The sequence below is a fragment of the Trichechus manatus genome, unplaced genomic scaffold (assembly GCF_000243295.1).
Source record: "Trichechus manatus latirostris isolate Lorelei unplaced genomic scaffold, TriManLat1.0 scaffold00098, whole genome shotgun sequence".
Lineage (NCBI taxonomy): Eukaryota > Metazoa > Chordata > Mammalia > Sirenia > Trichechidae > Trichechus > Trichechus manatus.
The window spans coordinates 10,225,145-10,250,787 of NW_004444034.1; the positions used below are offsets into that span (position 1 = coordinate 10,225,145).

The following is a 25,643-nucleotide window of genomic DNA, read 5'->3' on the forward strand; positions in this document are numbered from 1 at the left end:
TATACCATTTTTATGGAACATATTTAATTGCAGTTTACATGTTTCCATAATGTTAAATGTAGCCACAGAATATAGACCACAGAATATATCTCCAAGAGAATAGCTGCCAGATCTAGCTGTCATAATATTATGATAAAATTACCAGCCCTTCCCAGGAGTATTTCCTTAAAAAAAAAAAAAAAATCATTCTCTCATCCACCAATTAAAATAAAATTGATGTTCATTTAAATTTTTTTTTCTGGTATCAATTTTAAAAGGTCACATTAATTGAACCTGATGTTAAAAAAACTCCCTTTTAAACAGTTATATGATTTATACACCGATTTTCTAGTTATTTTTGAGGTCTAACCCTCACTGAGATGTAAATACAGGAAAGTTGCATCACTGGCTTATGTTAATGAATTTCCTTAAAACCAATTTATTACATCACATGTAATAATTCTTTAGGAAAGGACATGCAATGGACAGCTCAGAACAGTTTGACGGCATTATCTACAATAAACATTTTTGAAGTTCATTAAGCCACAAAAGATGGGCAAACAGATCAGCCTGAGGTAAGACTAAACCAACTTTTAAAGTGACTATAAAATCATTCCAGAATTGAAGCATTTTTAAAAGTCTTCCTTTAGGAAAAAATCAACTTGTCCTAGGAAGTACTGACATAGTATTAAAAGGATATTTAATATAACCATAAACATTTTAAATTGTGTTTAATAAAATATGAATCAAAAACACAAAAACAATAAGGTGGAACAAAGTACATTTTTAAAGATGTTAGTGGAATGATGGTAGAATGCTAAATTACAAAAATAAATTCCCCATCCTATCATGAATTGTTCCTATGTTGCTGTAGTCTTCATAATTACCATATTAATAACATTTTCTTTATAAAAGTAATATATGCCTTCATTATAGAAATGCTGGAACACATTACAAAAATAAAAATCATTCATATTACCATTCCCCAGAGACAAACTCTCAGCATTGTAATGTGCTTCCTGCTGGCCATTCTGTGGGTGTGTACAATAGGCAGTTTCTCTCCTCCTCCCCTAAACCAGGACCACACTGTATGTGCTATCTTGTTCTCATTTTATGATACTTCTTGAACATTTTTGGGAGTGGAGAATTACTGAAATGATTCATTAAGTGATCTTTTCTGCTTAAAACCAGATGGTACAGTCACCAGGTTTGGGAGAATTTGCCAAGAGAAAAACTGTCCTCGGGGCTTTGGATTTCTGCATTTCAGGTGAGGCAGATCTGAGACAGAAGCTTGTACCATTTAACTGGGATGCTGAAGACTGATATGTATGCCTTAATTCACCAGTGAAGGAGACAGAATTACAGAATCCTAAGAGTTCAAAACAACTTTCAGTGTCACCCACTCACACCTCTTGGTGGACTGCCTTCTTTCTTCAACCACAGCAGCCCTTCCCACATGTATACAGACCACCCCCGGCAAATGGTCGTAACACCTTCACTTGATACTTTCAGTGACTAGGAACTCACTGGTTCTCATGTTTCATGAGACAACCCCTTCCATTTTGCACTGTTCAGTTATGCTTTATATGCTGCTGAAATTGGCCTTCCTATAACTTTCATCTGCTGTTCGGCCCTCTGGATCAAGACAGAATGAACCAACTCCTTTTCTATAAACACCCTTTAAGACAACGTATTTCTTCCCTGAGACAGAGTACTTATTTCTTCAGGTAATTTGTTTTACAGGTTCTGTCATTCTGATCTACTGTATATGCTTTGGTTTTGCAAAGGTCTTTCCAGAAAAGATTTGTTACAACTGAACACATCTCCCAAGATGAAGGCACCTACTATGGAAGATAGAGTCTAAGATAACCCTATGATCTCTACCTCCTGGGGAGTGTGGGCAGGAACTGTGACTTGCTTCTAACCAACAGAATACAGAAAAGATGAAGGACTGTCGCTCCCATGATAACATTACATAAGGTTCTAACCCATCTTGCTAGGAGACTCTCCCTTGCTTGCTTTGAGGAAGCAAGTGGCATGTTTGGAAGGCCCACATGGCAAGACACTGAGGGCAGCCTCTAGTCAACATTGAGGAAGAAATTGAGGCCTTCAGTTTGATAATCCACAAATAACTGAATGCTGCCAACACAATGGGAGCTTAGAAGTGGATGCTTCCTCAGTTGAGTCTCAGATGAGACTATATCCCTGACTGACACCTTGATTGCTGCCTTGTGAGACCCTGAAGCAGAGGACCAGCTAAGCCATGCCCAGACTCCTGCCTGACCCACAGTGTCGTTTTAAGCCTCTAAGCTGTGGTAATATTGTTATACAGCGATAGATAACTAATTCATCCACTGGATCAACATACGCAAACATAGTACTCAGACTTCTTTGAAGAGGTTAATTTTAAAAAATAAGAATTTTCCCTCTGGATAAAATAATTCTACAAGCAAATGGTGGAAAGCCAGTTAGTAAGTCAAGTAGGAAACCTGTTTGCTGGCATTTGCAGATCATGTACTCCGATCTCTACCATGCAGGAAACCATTTACCTATTATAGTGAAAGAGATAGCCCTGGCAGGAGGAGGCAAGAAAAACACCTGAAGTAAAAACAAAACAAAAACTATGCTATTTCTCCTGTTGTACATGATTCTTAAGTTGTCTGCACAGAACCAAAAAATAATAAATAAAAACTTTCTATTGCTGGTAGGGAGGGGAACTATACTTCAACTTTCTAACTTCTCTTAATTTCCTGGAAGGCATTATAGGAATAACTTTTGTCAAGCGTATCTTCAAACTGAGATAGTATAAATTATTTTAAGATTCATATAACTTATAAACCAAATGAAAATCCTGTGTCAACCTTATAAATAAAGACAATATAGGAAAAAGGAGACAAAAAGCAAAAAACAACAAAATCTTTCACAAAACTAATGGCCCACGTGAACCACAGCCTCTTCTAGCCTGAGACCAAAAGAACTAAATGGTACCCTGCTACCACCACCAACTGTTCTGACCAGGGACAGAATTAGAAGGTCCCAGTTAGAATGGGAGAAAAATGTAAGAGCAAAACTCAAATTCATAAAAAAGACCAGACTTAGTGGATCGGTAGAGACTAGACTCATAGTGACCCTATAGGACAGAGTAGAACTGTCCCATAGGGTTTCCAACAAGTAGCTGGTGGACTCGAACTGCCAACCTTTTGGTTAGCAGTTGAACTCTTAACCACTGTGTCACCAGGGCTCCAGATACTAGAGGAATCCCTGAAACTATTGTCCAAATATGCTCTTAAAGCCTAGAACTGAAGCCATTCCTGGAGGTCACCTTTCAGCCAAATAATAGATTGGCCTATAAAATAAAAAATAACACCCATGAGGAATGTGTTCCTTCAATCAACTATCCAAGATCAAATGGTTAACATTTACCCAGAAGCAAAGATGAGAAGGCAAGGAGGGGCAAGGAAACTGGATGGATGGAAACGGGGCTGGCAGAATGGAAATGGCGAGAGTGCTGACACATTGCAGGGACTGTAAATAATGTCACAGAACAATTTGTGTATGAATTGTTGAATGGGAAAGTAATTTGCTGTGTAAACTTTCACCTAAAACACAATAAAATATTAAAAACAACAACAACAACAGAATCTGCTGTGCTCAATCAGGATGTGCTAAAAGCAAAAATTGAAGAAATGTTGAGTTTTTTTTTTTTTTTATCTTGCCTGGAATGAATTATCAATCATGTGGAACATGTAGGCAAAGGCAATTTTTTCCCCAGACTTGAGTATATGAAGATGCATGCCAATGACTCTTACAATATAGTTCCATCACTAGAGAAATTTTCATATTTCTAATAACTCAAGCCAATTCCCATAAGCCAGGCTGTAAACTTGAACTACTTTAAATAGCAATGTAAATAGAAAAATAATCAGATACCAGATTTCCCTGTGAGAAATCTAGGAATATTGAGAAATGGAGGATTATCTGAGGATAGGGCATATACTTTAGAAAAACAGTTTCCTTTTAATTTACTTTTCTCTGGGAACAATATGTATATCTCAGAGAGTCTTTTTAGGCATAAGAATTTGGGGTTGGCAGACAGAAGGGAGTAATATATATGAGCAGAGCAGATGGCTTTACTGGCCCCAGACAGAATGTCACTGTTTTGTAATTTGAATGTCCATGTCCTTGGTTCTATTATATTAACCAAATGGAATTTTAAATAAATTGTTAATCGAAAGGATGCAAATCCACAACCTCTTATAAAGAGAAGATGGAATTATTTTCTTACGTGTTGAAAATTTTTTTGCACTTCATATACTTTATGCTTAACTGGAAAGGCTATACACAGGAATGAATTCATGGACAGCTTTGGTTTTTATCCTTATTATTATTTCATTTATTCTCAGAGAAGAAAGAATGGTGCGTCTACCTAACAGAGTTTTATATCTCATTTAACTTTACTCTGTAATGAATTTAGGTTGAATAAAAAGCACTTGCTGCCTCTAATTCCCTCCCTGCCATTGCCCTTGATTACTTACATCTCTGTATCCATCTACCACATTTCCAGAAATGTCTCCTGCTATGTCTCTACAACCAGCTGGGCAGAATTTGCTGGGAAAAGAAAATAAAGAATTTACATTTTATTAAATTATACTTAAATAAGTATCAAATCATACTTAAATAAAAATGATTTTTTTATCCTCCATAGAACATGTTAGCATACCTTGCCTTAATGACAAATGAGAAACCTGATTGCGAAAAAACAGATTGGTCTAAAATGATATTCTGAAGGCAAGTGTTACACAATTATTATTTGTTTTATATAACAGTTCACCATAAGACTCCATTAAACAATGAACTTCCCTAATGCATTTTAATTGATTCTAAGATGTTCAAGCAATAAAATAAAAAAATTTAAGAAAAAAATTTTTAAGAAATAAAAAAGCATTCTAAACAATATATCTAGCATAATCTCATTTTCATAAAAAGAAATATTTAAAAAATATAAAATGACAATAAATGTTTTCTATGGATAAAAAAGGAAACAAGGAAACACATCCTTGTTCCTCACTTTCTGTGTTCTGTAACTTTGTAATATCTGGTTTCTCTATACTAGCACTGTCCAGCAGAAATATAATTGAGGGTCACATATGTAATTTTAAACATTCTGTAGTCATATTTAAAAAAAAATAGGTAAAGTTAGTATTACTAGTATATTTTATTTAGCCCAATATATCCAAATTTCATAATTTCATATGTAATGAAGAGAAAAAAATGAGCAATGAGATATTTTACATTCTTTTTTTCATACTAAGTCTTTAAAATCTGGAGTGTAATTTACAACAGTAGCACATCTCAATTTGGACTAGTCACAGTTCAAGGACTTAATAGTCACATGTGGCTTGTGGCGAGCACTGGACAGTGAAGCTCTAATATTAATTATGAATTATCCCTGCAATCAGAAAAAAAAGTATATTTTAATTAAGATTCCACTTACTTAACAGTAGTTTTTCAAGTAACTTTGCAGAAACATGTCACAGCATATGGTGTGGTTGAAGAGGCTCAGTACTGAGGGCCAGGTGATCCAGGCTATGGCACTAACTAGCTGGCTGTGTGACCCTGACTAGCACATATAATTCCTTTTAGATTGTTTTCTCATCTGTAGTTCCTTCAGGTATCAACATATTAATAGAATATGAGGGATAGCTCTATGTCTATGAACCTGTAACCCAATCCCTTCGAGTTGATTCTGACTCATTGTGACCCTACAGGACAGCATAGAACTGTCCCACAGGGTTTCTAAGCAGTGGCTGGTGGACTTGAATTGCCGATCTTTTGGTTAGCGGCCGAGCTCTTAACCACTGTGCCACCAGGGCTCTTATGTCTATGAAAAACATGCAAAAAGAAAGCCAAAGTATCTCAAGAACATTGACAGCTTTGAAGATGAATGTCATCTGCACTTTTTTTCTATATACAGGTATGTGCCGCAAAATGTCCATTTGGCAACATCTGACCACATGTATTTCTGTGGTCCCATAAGATAATAATAGTTCAGAAATGCCAATCAGAGAACAGGACATAGTGGACTCACTTTGCTAAGTACTGTATATCCTACCTGTCTCTCACTAGCTCTTGAGGTCCTGCATCAGCCCTGGCGCTGGGGTGGCAGTGGGGGGGAAGGGGGGGGTGCGTGGCAGCGCCCATCCATGGCTGCCTGTCTCCACTGTGCTCACCCCAGGCAAGCACTGTGCAGACGCTGCCAGAACCACCAAGGGGGATGCTCCGCGAGGCTGCTGCCCCATTCAGTCATGGCACCTTGCATGTGATGCGCTGGCCTGAGACTGTGGCTCCTCCCGTGGTGGTGGCAGCCGCCAAATGGTCTGGGCTGTGGTGGGAGGAGGAGCAGGAAAGTCAGCTGGAGTAAGAGGTGAGGGCGGAGGAGGGGCAGGCAGGGCTGGAAGAGTTTAAAGCCCTTTGTGGGGGCTGCGGAAGACAGGGAGGGAGAAAGGAAGGGAAGGGAGCCGATGGCGTGCCCGGAGGCAACTGGCTGGGTAGTGAGTGCGTGCTGTGGTGGGGACTGGGCACAGCTCTTGGCTCTAGGAGACCAGGTGGTGACCATACAGGAATGGTGGCAGCGGAGCCAAAGTTTTCACACAGTCCCTAGGTACAGCGGTGGCAGTGCTGGTTCCAAGCCCACCCAGGGACCATCCTGCGCACCTCTCTCCTGTATATAATATGGTGTTCACACAACGTCCAAATCACATAACACTATTTCACAGAACATATCGTGTATGCACACATACCTGTATACAACTTTACAACAATGTTAACCTACTTGGTTTGTCTAAACAGAATGTACTGGCCCAGACTCCAAAATAGCAATTGCTTTTATTTTATCTCTTGCTGACTTAGCATATTATATGTATAACACCACCTAATTATTGAAATTAGCCAAATAAATATTTCCTAATTCTTTCCCACTGACCTTATAGAGAGGAGTTCCAGAGAAGTTTCCAGCATTACAGCAGTAATCAAGGAGTTAAGAAATAAAAATAGCAGGGAGTCCTACTACAGGTTTACAATTTCATTTGTTAACCTTTGGAGCTAGATGTGTTTCAGAATTCAGAATTATTTTGGGTTTTAGAAAAGTAAAAGAGTTTCAATGATGTATATAATGTAACACTCTGGTGTGGTCTGTATCCATGAATCAAAAACATTAATGCCTCTGTATCAAAATGCATGAATATATTTTGTATGAAGTCATTTTGAATTTCAAAAACCTTTTTGTTTTCAAAGTTTTGGAATTATGGATATGGGACTGTGGATCTACACTAGTCACCAGCCTCATCTTTAAATACCACAAAATGGCTGGGCTACAGCTTAGATGATTTGACACCATAAATTCTCCTTGTAGGGCTGAGTGTATTCCTTTAAGAGAGCAGGAAATGACCACTGACTCCCAGAGATGCTATCATCACTGGGACTGTTTAAGTATGACTGGGAAGACCTCAGAGAATGTTGGTGAATGTCTACATTGGATGAACAGCAACTTTAGAAGGCAACATTTAATTATTGCTCCTTCTCATTTTTATTTTTTCTCTACTAGACTTAATATTAGCTAACACTAGAGTTCACCCTACATATAAAATAATCCCATTTATTAGAGTGCCCAAATGTATGATTTGGTTAGTTCCTGGGTAGCACAGTTAAGCGCTCAAATACTAACCAAAAGGTTGGTGGTTCGAGTCTACCCAGAGGCGCCTCAGAAGATAGGTCTGGCAATCTGTTTCCGAACGGTCACAGCCTTGAAAACCCTATGGAGCAGTTCTACTCTGCACACATGGGGTCACCATGAGTTGGAATCAACTCAACGGCCAGTAATAACAACCACATGGGCTCTTCAGCCTGACACCCTAGGTTGTATAGCCTAATCGCTTGTGCCTTGGTTTGCTGGGTATAACAAAAGCTACCTTTTAGGAATGTTGGGATGTTCACATGAGCTATTTATGTGCAAAGTACATAGAGTTGTGCCTGGTTCTTAGAAAGCATTGTAAAGAATTACAGTTGGTGTTGTTGTTGACAGTTATTTCCAGACCAATAATGGTTCTCAACTGGAGGCAATTTTGCCTGTCAGGAGACATTCAGCAATGGGCAACGTCTGTAGACATTTTTGTTTGTCACAACTGACATCTAAAGGGTAGATGCAAGATATGCTGCTAAACATTCAACAATGCACAGGACAGCCCCCCACCCCGACACACACAACAAAAATTATTCAACCCAAAATGTTAATAGTACCAAAGTTGATAAACCCTGCTCTATGACTAACTACCCTACCATATAAACCCCAAACCAAACCCATTGCCATCAAGTCAATTCCAACTCATAGTGACCCTATAGCACAGAGCAGAACTGCCCCATAGTGTTTCCAAGGCTGTAATCTTTACAGAAGCAGACTGCCACATCTTTCTCCCATGGCGCGGCTGGTGGGTTTGAACTGCTGACCTTTCAGTTAGCAGCTGAGAGTTTAACTACTGTGCCACCAGGGCTCCTTCTACCATACTATACAGATGAGGAAATGTACAACAAAGAGGTTAAGTAATGTTTCCAGTTAAAGCTGGGATGAGAAATTTCACCTCCTTATTCTCAGTAGGTTTCCTCTTTGTGGGAAAGAAAAGATGAACCTTCTCCCAGATGAAAGAATTACAAAGGTCAGTACAAATGCTGGCCAGGTGAAAAAAGAGCATTCTAGATTATAGATTATAGCACATTGTACTATAGTGGCACTCAGCGGTTGTTGGCAAACTATGGACTGAAGGCCAAATCCAGCCATCCACTTTTTTTTTGTAAATAAAGTTTAATTGGAACATAGCCACACTCATTTGTTTATGTATTGTCTGTAGCTGCTTTTGCCCCATGATGGTAGAGTTGAATTGTTGCAACAGAGACTGTGTGGTCGGCAAAACCTAAAATATTTACTATTTAAAGCTTCACAGAAAAAAAGTTTGCCAACTCCTCCTCTGGAAGATACCATTTCAATTATTATTCTTTATTCAAAACATGACTAATATATATATGTGTGTGTGTGTGTTGTGTGTACGTATAAGGTACTTTAACTGGTTAATGTCAAGGAAAACAAAATGTTCAGTAACATATGAGTGCATCACAGCTGAGGACAACTATAGTTACCTGTATTCTGTCTTCAAATAATGGTTAGCTCGTTCCAAACATGTTATTAAATCTGTCATAAATAAAGATAATTGCAATTAGCAGACTGAATGGAAATTAGGAAACTCATGCACTAAATGTTTCTTTTTAAATAAAAAAAGGACAATTTTTTTAAAAAAGCATTCATTCAGGGCCTAGTTAACTGAATCTTTCTGTTTAAAAATAAATCAAAACTGAGAACAATGTCACCAGTATTTAATCATTTCTTCATCTCTCTTTTCTATCACCAATGATGGTGTTTCAGTGGTAGTCCAGTGAATAATAACAGAATTTCCTACAGAAAAGGCAACACTGGTTAGTTATTATCTGCTACAAGCCTACAACAGTTGTGCGTATAACCTTCTCTGGCAGGAGGAAAACATTTCAAAAGCCAAATGTGATTCCTAGAGAAGGTTCCAGAAACATTTTAATTTAACAGTTTAGCCAGTGGCATCTGAGTCGCCACAGAACCAGGTGTTTACCGAGACCACCAACAGCACATTGGCTTTGATCAATCAGGTCCAGGTAATTAAAAAGAGGGTGCTCAGTTTATTCATCTCTAATTTACAGAACTGAACCAATACTCAGCAATGGGGAAGCTAAGATTCTGTGGGTCTCTATGCATTTAGGTCAATGTAGGATAGTTTCTAAAATATTCCACACTTATTGCAATAGTTGTTTCTTTCCTTCCGCTTTTCAGCAGTTGTTAGGGAGCAATGTATGGTGAACACTGGCCATACTGGGCCTATTGGAAATACTCAGATCAGATGGGCTACAAGGGAACTGAATGGTTTGTCCCTCCCCAGGGTATTTCTGCCATAAGACACTGAGAGCAGAAACCCTGGGTACCTCTCTTCCCAGTGACTCTAAACAAACATGGAGTGTACTACAGTAATAACAATGGGGTACAACAAGCCTGGACAGAAGTCCACACTTTTCTCTTTCATCAGCTTTCATGCTCCCTTCTCCCCTGCTCAAGTTTCAGCTCCACCATCCTTAGGGCACTGTTGTCTTTTTCGTCCTTCTAATACTGCATGTGCTTCCCAGGTGGGTAGAGGGTGTCATAGTTAAAAGACCTGGCCCTCTGAGGTGAGAAAGGGAGCAGAGGAGAGCTCCAGAGAATTACCAAGCTTCAAAAGGGTCAAGAGGGCTGCCCCAAAATGTACTATCCAAGGTTCCTCAGAAAAAGAGATCATCCCTATCACACGTAGGTCAGTTGATCAATCTAAGACATACTATAAAATTATTCACTTCAGATCTATCTACTTACAATGATGTTGCATTCCTCTCTTCCCTCACATCTTAATTCTGTATCTGAGGTCACAAATCTGTCCAGAGATGATGATAAGTAGCAAGAGGAATTCTTAAGACAGATAAAGATTTACAGATTTGTGCTGATTCTTCTGCTATACCTGGATGATCGCTGCTGGCATAGGTCAGCAAAAAACCCCTCCCAGAAATGTGGGATCCACTCTGAAAGCGAATAGTGACTTCACTTGTGTTCAGCGAGAGTTCTTTGGGAACGGTCATACTTCCACAATACGGACCTAAAAACAAAGCACACTTGTGGCATATTTCAGAATTTAGACCAGCAAAAAGAATTGGACTATAACACATTCTTTTCCTTACAGGTGAAATTTACCAGAAAACCGTATGTAAGATTCTAATCTACCCAACTGATATTTTGTTTAACACCGAGACTGATAATTAGTGACTGGTGTGAACTTGGTTATACTGATAAGGCTAGGGAGAAAACTGGCTTAACTGACTATATACATGAGCTTACTCTAGATAAGAAGTAAGCTGCAACTAGTTAATTGTGAACAAGCCAAAAGATAGGTTATGCTTTTAACAAAAAGAAGACTATCAAACAAAGGTCAAATACATTAGGTGATATAAGAAAATTTTATCACAAAAATGATATTCTGCAGCCTTCTTAAATTTGCTAAAAAACTCACAAATTTCCTTTTTTCAAAGAGGTTCCAGAATTCAAAGTAACAACTGTCCAATGCATGGTAAATATCTTATTCTTATGCAGTGTACACATTTATCTCTCTCTGACAGTAACTTCTGGTTAACATATATAACTTATTTTGATTTGTAAAATAAGGTTTATACAAAAGCAGAATAATTTCTAAAGGCATTTGTAATATAAATTATGGAATTAACATTATAACATTTCTAGAATAAATTTCTTGAGAAGCAACAGGAAGCTCAATGAACTTTTAAAAGACAAAATTAGATTTGGAGGTAAAAATAATCCAACCTTCCCTATCCTATTCAAGTTAAAGTTTAGCTTATAAATTGTCATTTTGAAAATCACATATGCAAAACATAATCTCCTAAAATGGTTAAAATTTCAAATGTTTTGTTACCTATATTTTACCACGGTAAAACTTAATATAATAATAATAATCTCTATGAAAATAGGAATTAATGGCCAAATTTTGATAAGACTTATTCTTCATCAACTTCTCCCAAGATGAACCAGTGTGGAAATAGTCAACGGCAACAACAATAATAACAATCAGGTCAAGGAAAGTGGAGGCAGGGAAACAATCAAACTGGGACACAGCAGAAAGGCCAACTCAATATGAATAAAACTGGGTTCTACTAACCAAAACCAAAATAAGGCCCAAACTGAATAAAGATTCAGGAAAAGATCATAAACCCAACAAAGCATTTCTCTCCTGGTATAAAGGGTCAGGTTTCTCTTCAGTCCTGATTTCACATTCTGAAGATGTGACAGGCTGAGAGAGAAGAACTGGGTACTTAGCTTCACACGCCAAATCACTTTTCTCTGTTGTCCCCTATTATTAACATATAGTGAAATTTAAATAAAAAATGATCAATTACCTCTCTAGATATACACTCAACACATATAATTACTTAAATGAGTTAATACTTATAAATTATAGGCACTCCCTGGGTTACAAATGAGATTCATTCCTAAGTCTGTCTTTAAGTCGAATTCGTAGGTAAATTGGAACAGATACATAGGGTTCTCATTTAGCATCAGTTAATCAAATGTTTGTCTTAGTATATATGTATCTATTTTACCATTCTATGCATATAAAACACTTAAGAAACACTTCAAACCATGCGATGTTTTCATGAGCGTCACAAAGTAGTGCATATGTTTATTATCATGAACTATTGTATTTAACTCAAATTTTAAATATACTAGCCTTTATGGCAGTCTGTTTTTAAGTATGAGTTGTTTGTAAGTCAGACGTTCATAACCCGGGTACTGCCTATACTTAGAATAGTACCTAGAACATAGTGAGAAATGTATGGGTACTTATTAAATAGAATGACTGAATAAATTAAAAAATAAATAAATGTTTTATGCCCCCTTTAGACTATGTTCCATGGGGCCAGGGACTTTTTCTATCCATCTTTTTTCTTCCCCCACCAGCTTGTATAGCACCTGGCACATGGCAGCCCCCCAAATAGTTTTTGACTTGAAATTAATTTCAATATTCTTCTATTTATAATAGTCAATTTTTAAAAGCCAAACTATTATGAAGGCACATAAAATATTTTTAATTCTGTCATTCTGAAACATCATAGAGAAGTCAGGAAAAGAAGGGTGGAGATACCAGAAAAGGAAGAAAAGTATTAGTGTAATGGATATGTGTATTTCTATGATCGTTAATAGTGCTCACAAGTGTGGTAGCTGGATGCTTTCTACTAAACCCATTTTTATATAGTGAAGTAAAAGGATAAGCATTTTTGCAAAATTAACGTGAGTCAGATTACTGTGTTTACTTTTACACTAACCTATAATTTATCTGGTTTACATATGCTTAAAATTCGTTTTTTCTTTGCACAGATAAAACAGGTGAAGGTACTTGCTTTGCAAACTTATGAATAAAAATGAAATGATCAGTAAGTTGTTGCTACTAATAAATTAGAATATTTTTCTACCTACATTTATTTTTTTTTCAGGAGGAAAGATAATAACATACCTACTCTTCTCCAAATCGGGGTGATGATACTAATCTCTACTTAAATTTCTATAGCATTTCACTGATTTCTAATAAAAACTGTAAGGTAAATTGATTATCAGGAAGAATTTATTTGGTCTTTTTTTTTTATGAAACAGTTGAAAGAAGAGGTTGCAAAAATCATACACCTTTTACACAAATAGGTAAAAGTGTATGCCACCACCCTAAGCTGTTGAGCAACATACATGATTTCCTAAATCAAAAACACATTAATACAATAAAACTCTAATTTGGTTCCATCCTTTCCAAATCATGACAGGCATGTAAATATTTCTGGAAGGAGTTCAAAGAAAGAAAACGTAAATGCACAATCCTTTAATCAACCCTTACCCCACAGGCACCAGTCTCTCTCACATTCTTATTAACATGCCGTAAAAATGTAACTAAATCCTAGAGGGGACAGAATATCCCTCTCTATATAAACGTCATCATTAAAAGTTCTTTTGATAGAGTCACAACAATCATAACTAAAACAATGGCAGTGGAGGGTTTTAGTTTGGGGTGGGGGATAGGAGTTGAGTACTGGTTGCAGTATTGTCTATGGCAAAGCACCCAAATTACTGCCTGTCTGAAGGTCTGACAGATAAAGATTCCTGTTCATAGTCTGGAAGTTAATAAGTACATTCCTAGAGTTAAAAGGGAAAAGATGAAAATACAAAAATGTGACTGGCAGTGAGAGGGAAAAATAATTAATGGGAAACCACCGAAAAAACCCTTTTAGTCTACACTAAGCAATTTCTCAGTTCTCAGCCAGACTCCTTTCAGGAGGACATCTTCCCTTATGAAAGCCATTTTCCCCCCACCCCTGCACAAAACATGTATTTCACTGTTAGTAACCTCCATCTCAACTTTTTTAAAAAAGTCTAGACTGGGGTTTAATTCCCACCTCATGCGCAGCCATCACCCATCTGTCAGTAGAGGCTTGTATATTGCTATGATGCCGCACAGGTTTCAGCGGAGCTTCCAGACTAGGACAGACTAGGAAAAAAGTCCTGGTGATCTACTTCTGAATATCTTTCAATGAAAACCCCACGGATCACAATGATCCCACCTGCAATTGATCATGGGGATGATACAGGACTGTGCAGTGTTTCATGCCATTGTGCATGGGGTTGCCATAAGTTGGGGGCTACTCAAAGGGAGCGAACAACACGACTTGTATTTAAATGTTTACAAAGACAATTTCATTGGAAACCCTAATGAGAGCCCAGTTACTTCTAACTCTAACCACAGCAATGTTTCCGAATTGATAAACCTGCTTCAATTCAGAGACTGAACCTAGCCAACCCTTCCTGGGTGGTTCCAAAGAACTTCAGCAGATCTGAAAATAGGACTCCAAGTTGTGTATGGATGTTTGCTTTACAACTGGTAATGCTGCTTGTTTTATAGCACTTGGACCTGCTAACTTCCCACCTTCCCTCATTTCTGTCTTGTTTGAGAGGAAGGTTCTCACTTTGTAGTTGTAAATTCCTGTCAGACGGGGCACAGCAGAAAGACAGTTAATCAAGTAGGCAGAAAAATCAGGAAAAATAAACACCTTACCTCTTGTGGAATATAATTGGCATTCCCTGAAGTGTGGGAAAAGCTATCAGTGATACCAAATGGAACAGCATTGTGGCATTTGGCATGGGACATGTGATCAAGACCCAGCAGATAATGGGCTGATTCCTTGGCAAAGGGAATAAAGAGCCAGGAACCCTAACAGCTGCCTTCTTGGAGCAGAGTAGGCCAGATTTTCTCAGCACATCCCCTGTTGGCCGCTACTGTTCCGTTAACAGCTGAAAAGGAAACCTTTATCTTTCCACGTGTGAATAAAAGAAAACTGTCCTACAAAGTAGAATGAACTATCTGCCCTGAGCTGAGCCCAGAATCCTCTTAATTCTCCGGCAACCTGACAAATCTGGGCAGGAACTTATAGCACTTCTTTGGAATATCTGCTAAGACTGTGGGCATTAACCTGTTGTCATCGAGACGATTCTGACTCATAGCGACCCTATAGGACAGAGTAGAACTGCCCCACAGGATTTCCAGGGAGCGGCTGGTGGATTCGAACTGCCAACCTTTTGGTTAGCAGCTGAGCTCTTAACCACTATGCCACCAAGTCTCCCTTTGGGCATTAGAAGGTAATAAATAGCTTGGTTAAAAACTATTCCAATTCATTTGAGGTGGGTATATGGTTTTGATCTTAAAACTGATAAAACTAAGTTATTGTTACAGTTGTGAAAGGGCTGTGTTTTTAAAAATGGTATGTACGTTGTTAAAAAAAAAAAAAAAAACCTCACCCTGCATAACCACTCTCTTAGTGGTGAAAAACACAGAGAAACCAAATAAAAAAATTAAAAACCTGTTGCTGTCGATTCCGACTCATAGTGACCCTATAGGACAGAGTAGGGCTGCTCCATTGGGTTTCCAAGGAGCAGCTGGTGGATTTGAACTGCCAACCTTTTGGTTAGCAGCTGAGCTCTTAACCACTGGGCCATCAGCTAAGAAACTTGTTATAAGCTAAAACAAATAAACAAAAAAAACTAACAATCTCCATTAACCTTATGGAGCCTCTTCTGAAGCAAACATTTACTTTCTTGTAAGAAATTAATTTCTCAAATAAGAACAGAAAAGAAGAACCTTTCCCAGGGAATGCCAGGGGCAGAACAAGCCACACCACACACAATCAGCTGCCAGGAATGTGGTGTCCGGCATGGGCCTCGACCTGTGCTCGGAGGTGCGCTGTTAAACAATCTTTGGAAATGCTGAAGCTGCAAATGCCATTAGACCGGTGTCCGTTTTCCAGATAGTTTTTCAATGCAGTCAAATGGCAGAATTTGTCCTTGCTTGCTAATTGCAATAGGGTCATTGTACAAAATTACAGAATTTTCAGGGCTATTTTCTTTGAAAAGGAAGGAAATTAGCATAAAAAAGGGATATTCCTGGGCTGTGCCATTAAAACCATGGTCACGTAAGAATGTGAGTGGTATCCCTGGAGAGTTTTGTCTCTGGTTCCCAGACAAAAATCAGTGACAGGTGATAAATGAACCAGGCAGATTCTTAGGCAAAGATGTGACTTTCCTTGGGGCTACGAGAGTCAGGTCGAGAAATGCCTCAACACTGGAGTTACTATCCACCTAGGCCATTACATCTGTCTCAACAAAAGATGGCAATTACTGAAAGTGAATCTCGGTGAGTCTCTAGGGAAGTATTTGGAGGAAGAGTTCAAAAGTTTTTTCTACTTGAGACTTACAGTTATGTTAATGAGATGTCTAGTGTGGAACATTCTGGCTGATGTAACTTTTATAAGCTTAAAATTCTAAATTTTACTTTGGCATAAAAATCAGTTGCCATTTAGTAGATTCCAACTCATGGTGACCCCATGTGTGTCTGAGTAGAACTGTGCTTTATAGAGTTTTCAATGGCTGATGTTTTTCCAAAGTAGATCACCAGGTGTTTTTTTTTTTTTTTTGAGCCTTCTTTGGGCGGACCCAAACCTCCAACCTTTTGGTTAGCAGCCAAGCTGTTAACTATATGTACCACCCAGGGACTCATCCCTGGCATAAAAGGCAAGACAAAACAAAAACAAGGAAACAAAGAATAGTCCTGCTCAAGAATTTCTACCAAAGTAGTCCCAATCACAGAGGGGAACGTACTTCTGGAATGGTTTGAGACTCAAAGCAACTCTCACAAGCTGGAAATTTCTTCAAAGACATCTGTTTTGTCTTTAAAATTTAAAGACATATGCAAAACATAAACCATTGGTATAACAGAGCCTGCCAATCCTGTGCTTTTCCCTCTTTGGGATTTAAAAAAAAAATCTACAAAGGCATAATGATTAGCTCTTTTTGCAGTATGCCAGATGTGTATCATTCTAAAACAGTATCACAGAAATTATGTTTGCAATTATGAGTCAAAATACGTAGTATTATCTCCTACTTTTCTCATTCCTCTTGTTCCTAGTGTAACATAAACAGTTGACTTCATGTCAGTATACTTCTAAGTCACTGACAATGGTTAAAAAAAAATATTGGGGGTGGCAGTGGAGGTACAGGAAATGTAAGGGAACAATTCTTGAACTTCCTGGTTTTTCTATAGTGCAAATCATCCAGCAGAACAGACTAATTTAACTGACTACAATTAGGTTCCTGCAGTAATCTATGAGCCTATGAAGACTGGCCGGTACCAAGTTCCTGCCAAGACTCCTCAGACAGGTCTTCAGGGGCTCCAAGAACAACCCCAAACTCTACCCATCAGGGGAGAGTCAGCTTCTAGGGGAAACCCAGGACCCAGTCAATCTTCTAGAAATGTCAGGAACCAAAAATGACAGTTCCCCTTGGGCCCCTGCAAGCAGTGGTGGCAGAAACAAATCTCTGAGTGAATTCAAATCTCCAGGTTCTTCCTGGTCAGCAAGACTGGAAATGAAATTTAACCAGAGGGTGAGTGGAGGTTACAGGGGGACTAAAGAGTTTTAAGTTGAGAGTAATAATCTTTAGTATGAATTCACAGCCTCCCCTTTGCAGCATCATAAATAAAACAATGTTAGAAATTTCATATTTTAAATTTAGGTTTAAATACCTGAATCAGCACCTAATTTTCCCCATAGCTCAAGATATTTTAATGTTTTATATAACCAACCTCTTTATTATTTTATATTATGAATATAAAAGGCGGATACTGAGAATCAGCACCAAAGTAGCAATCTTAACTGTACCATACAAAAATTTAAAGAGATGTTAGTTAAACATTGCTGGTTTGAATCTTCAGATTCTACGTTAAAGAATACATTTGTTCCATCATGGAATGGCTTTGGCTACCTTAATCAAGTTTCTATTGTCTTATATGCCCAAATACAAGATGAACTTATTTTCCAAAATTGTCCTCTGAAAAGGTATCACCTTCTGTCTGAGTCCTTTCAAAGACTCACATTACACTGACCTCTCTGAGCAACAAAGAACTGTTTGGAGAAACCACATCGGCTTGAAATAACCTAAGTCAATGTAAAAGAATCCACTTGACAAAAGCAGTACAAAGGGAAGCAAAGAAATTTAATGCAGATTTAGTTCTTATTTCTGGGGAATATATGACCTCACAATTTCAAAAGCTGGAAACTGTTGTAAACAACCCTTTTAAAGAGCACTTTAAAAAGAGATAGTGTCATGTTTGCCAAAAATGAATAACCTGAATTTAATCATGAGGAAACATCAAAGTAACCCAAGTTGACAGACATTCTACAAAATAACTGCCAGTACTCTTCAAACTGTACAAACGACAAAGGAAGACCCAGGAACTACCCCAGATTAAAGGAGTTTGAGGAGTCATGACAATTAAATGCTTCATGATCCTGGATTGGATCCTAGACCAGAAAAGTGGCTTTAGTGTTTGTTTTGAAGGGAGTCTCAGTTGCTTTGGTCTCCTAAATAAAAACCCAGAATTCCCTTAGTTATAGTGAAGACAATCTGTACTAAGCACAGCATGCTACTTCTGAAGGATTTTTTTTTTTTTTTGGCCAGAGAAATAACATACATAATCTTGTCTAAAAATCTTTTAGATCTTATCTAAAAATTTTATCAGTTTTAAAAGTGAAATTGGTGGTTTGAATAGTATCTAAATAGCTTTTTTTTTTCCTTTAAAAAACTTGACATTTTTTCTGTAGCAAAGCTGATACACTTTACTTTATCAACTTTGCTCCTTCTTGGCTGTTTCAAGGGTATTTTGAAAGAGCTGGTAGATTTTTGTTGTAGACATATAAGTGCATTCTTCAAATTGATGCTTGAATCTGAAAGATCAGCCATAATTATAATACATGACAAACAGAAGAAGAATAATCCCATTTTGTCTGTATCAGTTCTTTTAACTCCAGCAAGATCAAGTGCATATTTTGCTTGATTACTGTGAAAGTTGGTGTGGGCGGTCACAGTTGTTTACAAGTACATTTTGTTACCAAGAATGTGGATTACAGAAGTGCTTCCAGGATATGAACCAAATATTTAAAACAAAACTGATGGGGGTAAAATATTAAAAATGAACTGATAATGATTAAAACTGTACAATATCAGCATATTCACAATGATTTATTAATTGCATTCCAAGCATGTCCACTTTTGGCACAGCTTACAAACACTAATGCCAGAAAACACTATTCTTTTTCAAAACATTAACTCCAAATTCCAAGTTCTGATAATTTTGAGTCTTGAAATCCCTTAATAATAGGTTTTAGCAATTAGTTGGCTAATGAAAGAAACCAAGCTAGATAAACTAAAACTATATTCAGCTATTTCAGCCACACATGTAATCATTAGAGCTGCCATATATGGGAATTACAGGAGATAGTCCAGAACATAGATTCCATCCCTGCTTCACTTCCGGGCATCTCCCTCTATCACCTGTGCAGGTGATAAAGCTGTGGATCCCTGGGGCCCTGTGCTGGCATTAGGGCTCCCCCTCCTCAGCCATGCCAGATTCTGTGGCCACACTCACTGCAGAGGTACCTCACACCCTCCCAGGGAGCTAGACAACAGGAACGTCCCCTCCTCCTAAATCCTAGCCAGAGGAAGACAAAGCACTTCTGCCTCCTCCTCCCTCTTTGCGGAAGCCTGCGCTGCTTGAGGCACAGTGGTTAAGCATTTGTTCAACTGCTAACCAAAAAGGTCAGCCTTTTGAATCAACCAGCTGCTCCTTGGAAACCCTATGGGGCAGTTCTACTCTGTCTGATGGGGTCGCTACAAGTCGGAATCGACTCAGTGGCAATGGGTTTGGTTTTGGTTTTTGGTGCTGCTTGAGAACACTCAAATTTTTATGCAAGCTGCTTGGTGCCCAAACTTAATAAGGGAGCTTCAGTCCCAAGAGGTTTTATTAATCAAAGTGTCACTGTACAACAAACTGGCCAGGGGACCATTTCAACTAAGTTAAAATATAGGTATGGTTGGTGTTTTTAGTCAAAGGAAATCTTTATAGTAGCCATAAAAGGGAAAAATTCTGAGCATTGTTAAAGATTTTCTGTTAAGAACATCCCCAACGAAAAATAACACATACTCCTTGTGTTTTACACAAAATTGCTGTATAATACAACAACGGGCAGGTCCACCTGATGAGAGTGATATCAGCTGTGGTATTCTTTGCGTGATGGGACTGAGAGAGAAGGCAGTGGAAATAGATGTCTTGGAACAACAAAGACATAGATGCAATCTTCCCTCCAGCCCTTAACTAGCTGAGTGATCTTGGGTATGCTACTTCATCTCACTGTGTTTCAGTTTCCCTATGTGTAAAAAAAGAGTTAATAACAATTACCTTGCAGAGTGGATGTAAGGATTCAAGATAATATTAGATACTGTAAGGGCCAAGCATATCCCTGTCATACAAGAGGAACTGAAATTTTTTTTCTATAATAAGCAGATATTCTCTTTATCAAAGACAAACACAACTTTATACAGAAAAGAAGAGAAAATTAATTTACTCGGTTTTATTGCTACAAGTGAATTACAATTCATTACGCATTTCCTAATGAAGACTCTAAATCTTGAAAACTCAAGAATCCAGAAATGTGGAGGTCAACGCCTTGAGGGAGACCATGAACACCATGCACCCTAGCTCCAAGTATGCAGTTAATTCCTTTTCCTCTTTTTTGTATAGTTTGTGAATATACATCAAAGGTGACTGGTAAACTCCCCAGTGTGGGAAAGCCACATTCACTCTCAGAAATCCTTATTCAGGAAGACTTGCTCCCGTTTCTAGTTCCTTTCACTGCAGCCTCTGACTCAAGAGAGCCTCAAGCCAGCAGAGGTGATTGCATCTATGCTCTGTCACAGGTGGAATGAACTGCTCATTTCAGGGAAAGGTAGCTGTGTTCCCAGAGAGACCAGTGGAAAAGCCATTTCTGGCCCTGCAGCACTCTGCCTCCCATTTTACATTTGAGCTCTGATACCCAATCACCACCTCTGAATCCGAACTAAACTTCCTGGTTAACAAGGGATTCCCTGAAGGGCCTCCATAAATTACACACATGTGATTACCAGAGCACAGTAAGTGTTCCCAGGGGTCTTAGGCATTCCTGAATTTCTAATTTTTCCCATTTGAGTCAAAACTAAAGTTATCAAAATTCCAACCAAATACATGGGGGAAAAGAATCTGATTCTGTCAGAGTAATTCGATCATCATTAAAATAAACAGAATATTCCCAGGGATTAAAAAAACCTTATAAACTTTTTTTCCCCATGAGGCTAGATAAATTTAGACCTCTGAATAGTCTCATGGCTAGTGTGGACTTGCAAAGTACAGGAGGAGGCGCCATGGATGAGGACACAACTCTGGACCAAATGGAAAGACGGGTGTGAAAGCTGTGTGTTTAAGAAATTGTCTGTAGAAACGTTTTGTTACTTATATATTTACCACAGTAAAAAAAAGAAAAAAGAAAGAAAGAAATTGCCCGTAGAACTAACAGGCAGACAAGATTTTACTTAAAACCTGTATCATTTTTGGAGCTGTATGCATTTCATAAAATCTCTAATCTCAAGAGAACCTGTATATAGGGTTTTGTCTTTGTTTTCAAATTGTCTAACCCCAAGTTATTTCCTTAGGCTTAGAATCAGGGAGTCACAGTTATGGTGCTTTCAGGCTCCAATCTGCTAATAGCATACCCAACAGCACAAAAAGCTAAATTTCAAACGGTTGATTTGGAAACTGTCTTTGCACTTGCTGCTCCCTTATCCAGAAAACTCTAATCCGAGTCATACTAGCACACCGATTCCTTCGCTTCATTCAGGTCAATGCTCAAAAGTCCTCTTACTGGAGAGGCCTTCCTGGCCAACCCATCTGAAGGAGCACAAACACTCCCACACAGGCTCGCTAACCCCTTAGCCTGCCGTATTTTTCTCATTTCTTTTTTTCCCCTCATCTCCTCTCATATTACAGACACATTTGTTTAATTATTTATTTTCTATTCCACTACCCTTCACTGCCTCATATGTAAACCCCATTAGGAAAGAAACTTTTTTTACTGCTATACCCCAGTTCTTCAGCGTACCTAGAACACAATGTCAGTGTTCAATAAATATTTGTCAAATGCATGAATGAGCTATAAATCTTTTTGCCAAATGTCACACATTTCCAGTTCTCTTCCTAGCAAGACTGAAAATCAAACACATTTGAGATATACACAAGGCCAACGTCTCAGGAGACGTCCTTTGCTGTTTGGGTTTATGAAACAAACGTATACACCTTAGCTACACTGAGAGTTTACACAAAGTAAGCTTCTCTTCTAATATTCCCAGGCTATAATGCTAATTAGCAAATCACCTGCCCTCCTCTCCAAATCCCATATTTTTCCGTGCTTCCAGAAACCTAGATCTCTTTTCTTACCATACTGATCAGAAGAGCTGGTGAAGAGAAGGTAGTCAGAAGCACAGGTCTGGGATTCGATATCCAAATCTCCCAGCCTCAAAATCAGTCTCTTCCCCTTTGGTACTGTAATAGTCTTTTCACAAACAGTGTGATTGGGGTAAGTCCCTGGGTAATTCTTAGATGTCACTGTGCCACTGTCCTGGTAGGTCACTATGTGTCCACAGCCATCACCTGTTAAAGAAAAAAGGATGAAAGAAGTAAGTGAAGTTCATTCTTACTGAGGATTGAGAGAGTCTAATACAATGCCTGAGTAAGGTAGTTTATTCCTTCTTTGGAGAAAGGGAAAAGCTAAAGAATGAAGACTGAATTAATAAATGGTACTTATTGTTTCCATGGGAGAAAGATATGGCAGTCTGCTCCTGTAAAGGTTTACAGCCTTGGAAACCCTATGGGGTAGTTCTACTCTGTCCTATAGAGTCGCTATGAGTTGAAATCGACTAGATGGCAGTGGGTTTGGTTTTGGTGGGTATCTATTGTTTCAGGGTATTACATCTCTTGTTCCCCAGTTTACTGCTCTGAACACTGGTGATCATAATGTTTCATATATTAGTATGGAAAACCCTTAGCAAACACATTATTTAATCATATTACTATTTCTAATCACCTATCTATCCATCCATTCACCTGAACCTGCAAAGTAGGCCCTTGACATTCACAGATTTGCCATTTGTGGTTTTGTCTGTTAGCGAGTCACCTCAAAAGTCAATGTCATGTAATGATTTGCAATGGAGAAAATAATATCACTTCAGAAGGTTGTTGTCCTGATTAAATGAGATAATGTATGCAAAATGCTTCTGATAGAATCTGAAATTTATGTTGAGAGGCCTGCGTCATTTCACTGGGGCCTGAGCCTAAGAATTACTCAATACTTAATATCTCAATTAACGACAGTCACAGATATGATGATTTCTGATAGACCCAGGATGTATCATTAGAGAATGTCAAGGATCTACTGTAGCGAGTGCTCATCACATACCAGACGTGGTGCTAACTGTTGGAGACATAAAAGCAGCAATGGCTGCCTCACAAATATAATGGAAGACAGTCACACATTTGAATAACTATATAATACCAGGTGCTATGTGCTGTATCAGGAGCCTGCACAAAGTGCTGAGGGAACACAGAAGAAGAAGACAAAAAAGAAAATTAATTTCCATGAATTATCAGTACTCCCCCTAAAATAATAAATTATCTCCAGCCTTTTCTGAATAGAGAATTTTATCAATTTACCAACAAGCTGCTCCAGTAGATTAAAGTGACCGAGTTAATAGACAAGCATCTATGGCATGCACACCTGGGTGGGCTGCAAGGTAAATGAGCTTACACTGCAATCAGATCGAAAAATGCCTATAGTTAGTATGGCTTCACATAAACAAAACAAGAATTTCCGGCCTCAGCTGGAGGGATAGAAAGCAGAAATTCACTGGAGAAGGAAACTCTCTGAGGTAGTAATGGAAGTTTGCTCCTGTACCTAAGTCTGCAGCCTCAACTTGGGCATGCATATTGGGAATCTGAAGCACAGAGCAGTCCTCTCCCACCTCCCTTTGCAGACTTCTAAGCCTCTTGCCTGATGGCAGTAACGGTTCAGTGGTAGAATTTGTCTGTCAGTGGAAAGCGTGTTGCTCTGATGCTCAACAGATTTCAGCGGAGCTTCCATACTAAGACAGACTAGAAAGAAACGCCTGGTGATCTACTTCTGAAAATCAGTCAATGAAAACCCTATGGATCACTACGGTCTGATCTCACTGAGTGTGGGGTCTCCATGAGTCAGGGTGCACTCAATGGCAGCTAACACCAACAAAGCCTCTTCCCTGGCTAGAGAGAGATTCACCTGGAGTCTTCCTTTACACCAGTTCCTTCTAATGGGGGCTCAGGCTGATCTCTGTCCAAAAAAAAGAAAAAAGGCTACATAACTCCAGAATCTATCCAGCATCTCAGCAGCCAAGGCCTAGGGAAAGGATCTGCCCCATTATCCAAAAACCCTCGCAAGATCCCTGGCAGCACTTCATATCAGGGGGGAAATGTTAGATAGGTTGGCTATGCTAAGACAATATTACTATGAACTCTTGAGGTCTGGGAAGAAGATGTGGAATTTATATGGTAGGCAATAGGAACCCATAGAAGTTTTTGAATAGGAAGATACTGAAAGAGGTATTTGAAATTGATGATCCACCAAAGGAACCACAGTAGGGGAGCGTCTGGAACAGGAGAGCCATGTGAAGGCTGGGGAGGGGTAGCTAGAATGGGAAGGAACAGAAAGAAAGACCTGGGGAAATTCAGAAGGAGAATCAACACACTCCGGTTCAGATTAGTGATAATGGAAAAGATAAGAGGAGAAAAATTCTGAGATTTTGAGCCTACAAATGATTGGAAAACTGATGCTAATTTAGACAGAACGGAAAGCCCAGAGAGGGAGAGAGAGAGAGCAAGTGTGGGGGCAGAGGTTATAAGTTTGTTTGTTGAGTTTGAGGTGATAGTTAAATTCCTTGGGTCTCTGGAAGACAATACAAAATCACTGAGAATTAAATTAAAATTGTACTAGAGGGAGCCATCCCTGGCTGGTGCAAATGGTTAATGCACTAGGTTGTTAACTGAAAGGTTAGAGGTTTGAGTCTACCCAGAGATGCCTTCAAAGAAAGGCCTGGCAATCTGCTTCCCAAAACCAGTGATTGAAAACCCTACAGAGCAGAGTTTGACTCTAACACACATCAGTCACCATGATTGGAATCGGTTCCATGACAACTAGTTTTATACTAGAGGGAAGCACATCATGTGGAAGCACATGGTGGGCAGGCTCTTACTTTAAAAATTGAATTATTTGCCCACTTTTAAAGGCAAGGAGCCCTGGTGGTGCAGTGGTTGAGTGCTCAGCTGTTAACCAAAAGGTTGGTGGTTCAAATCCACCAGCAGCTCCACAGGAGAAAGATGTGGCAGTATGGCTCCATAAAGATTACAGCCTTAAAACCCTATAAAAAAAAAAACCAAATCCACTGCCGTCAAGTCGATCCCAACTCATAATGACCCTACAGGACACAGTAGAACTGCCCCATAGGGTTTCTGAGGCTGTAA

At 38.7% G+C, this 25,643-nt stretch overlaps 1 protein-coding gene across 1 annotated transcript in view; it reads right to left on the reverse strand.

Moving 5' to 3' along the window:
- The window catches only part of DCBLD1 (discoidin, CUB and LCCL domain containing 1), a 31,342-nt gene extending 20,695 nt beyond the window's left edge, over positions 1-10,647 (reverse strand). The window contains exons 1-3 of the mRNA XM_023737195.1: positions 10,454-10,647; positions 9,166-9,217; positions 4,515-4,587 (exon numbers count right to left, since the gene is read on the reverse strand). Coding sequence (XP_023592963.1) covers positions 4,515-4,587; positions 9,166-9,217; positions 10,454-10,466 — 138 coding nt within the window. The 5' untranslated portion in view covers positions 10,467-10,647. The remainder of the gene's footprint in view (positions 1-4,514; positions 4,588-9,165; positions 9,218-10,453) is intronic.
- Between the last annotated feature and the right edge of the window lie 14,996 nt (positions 10,648-25,643).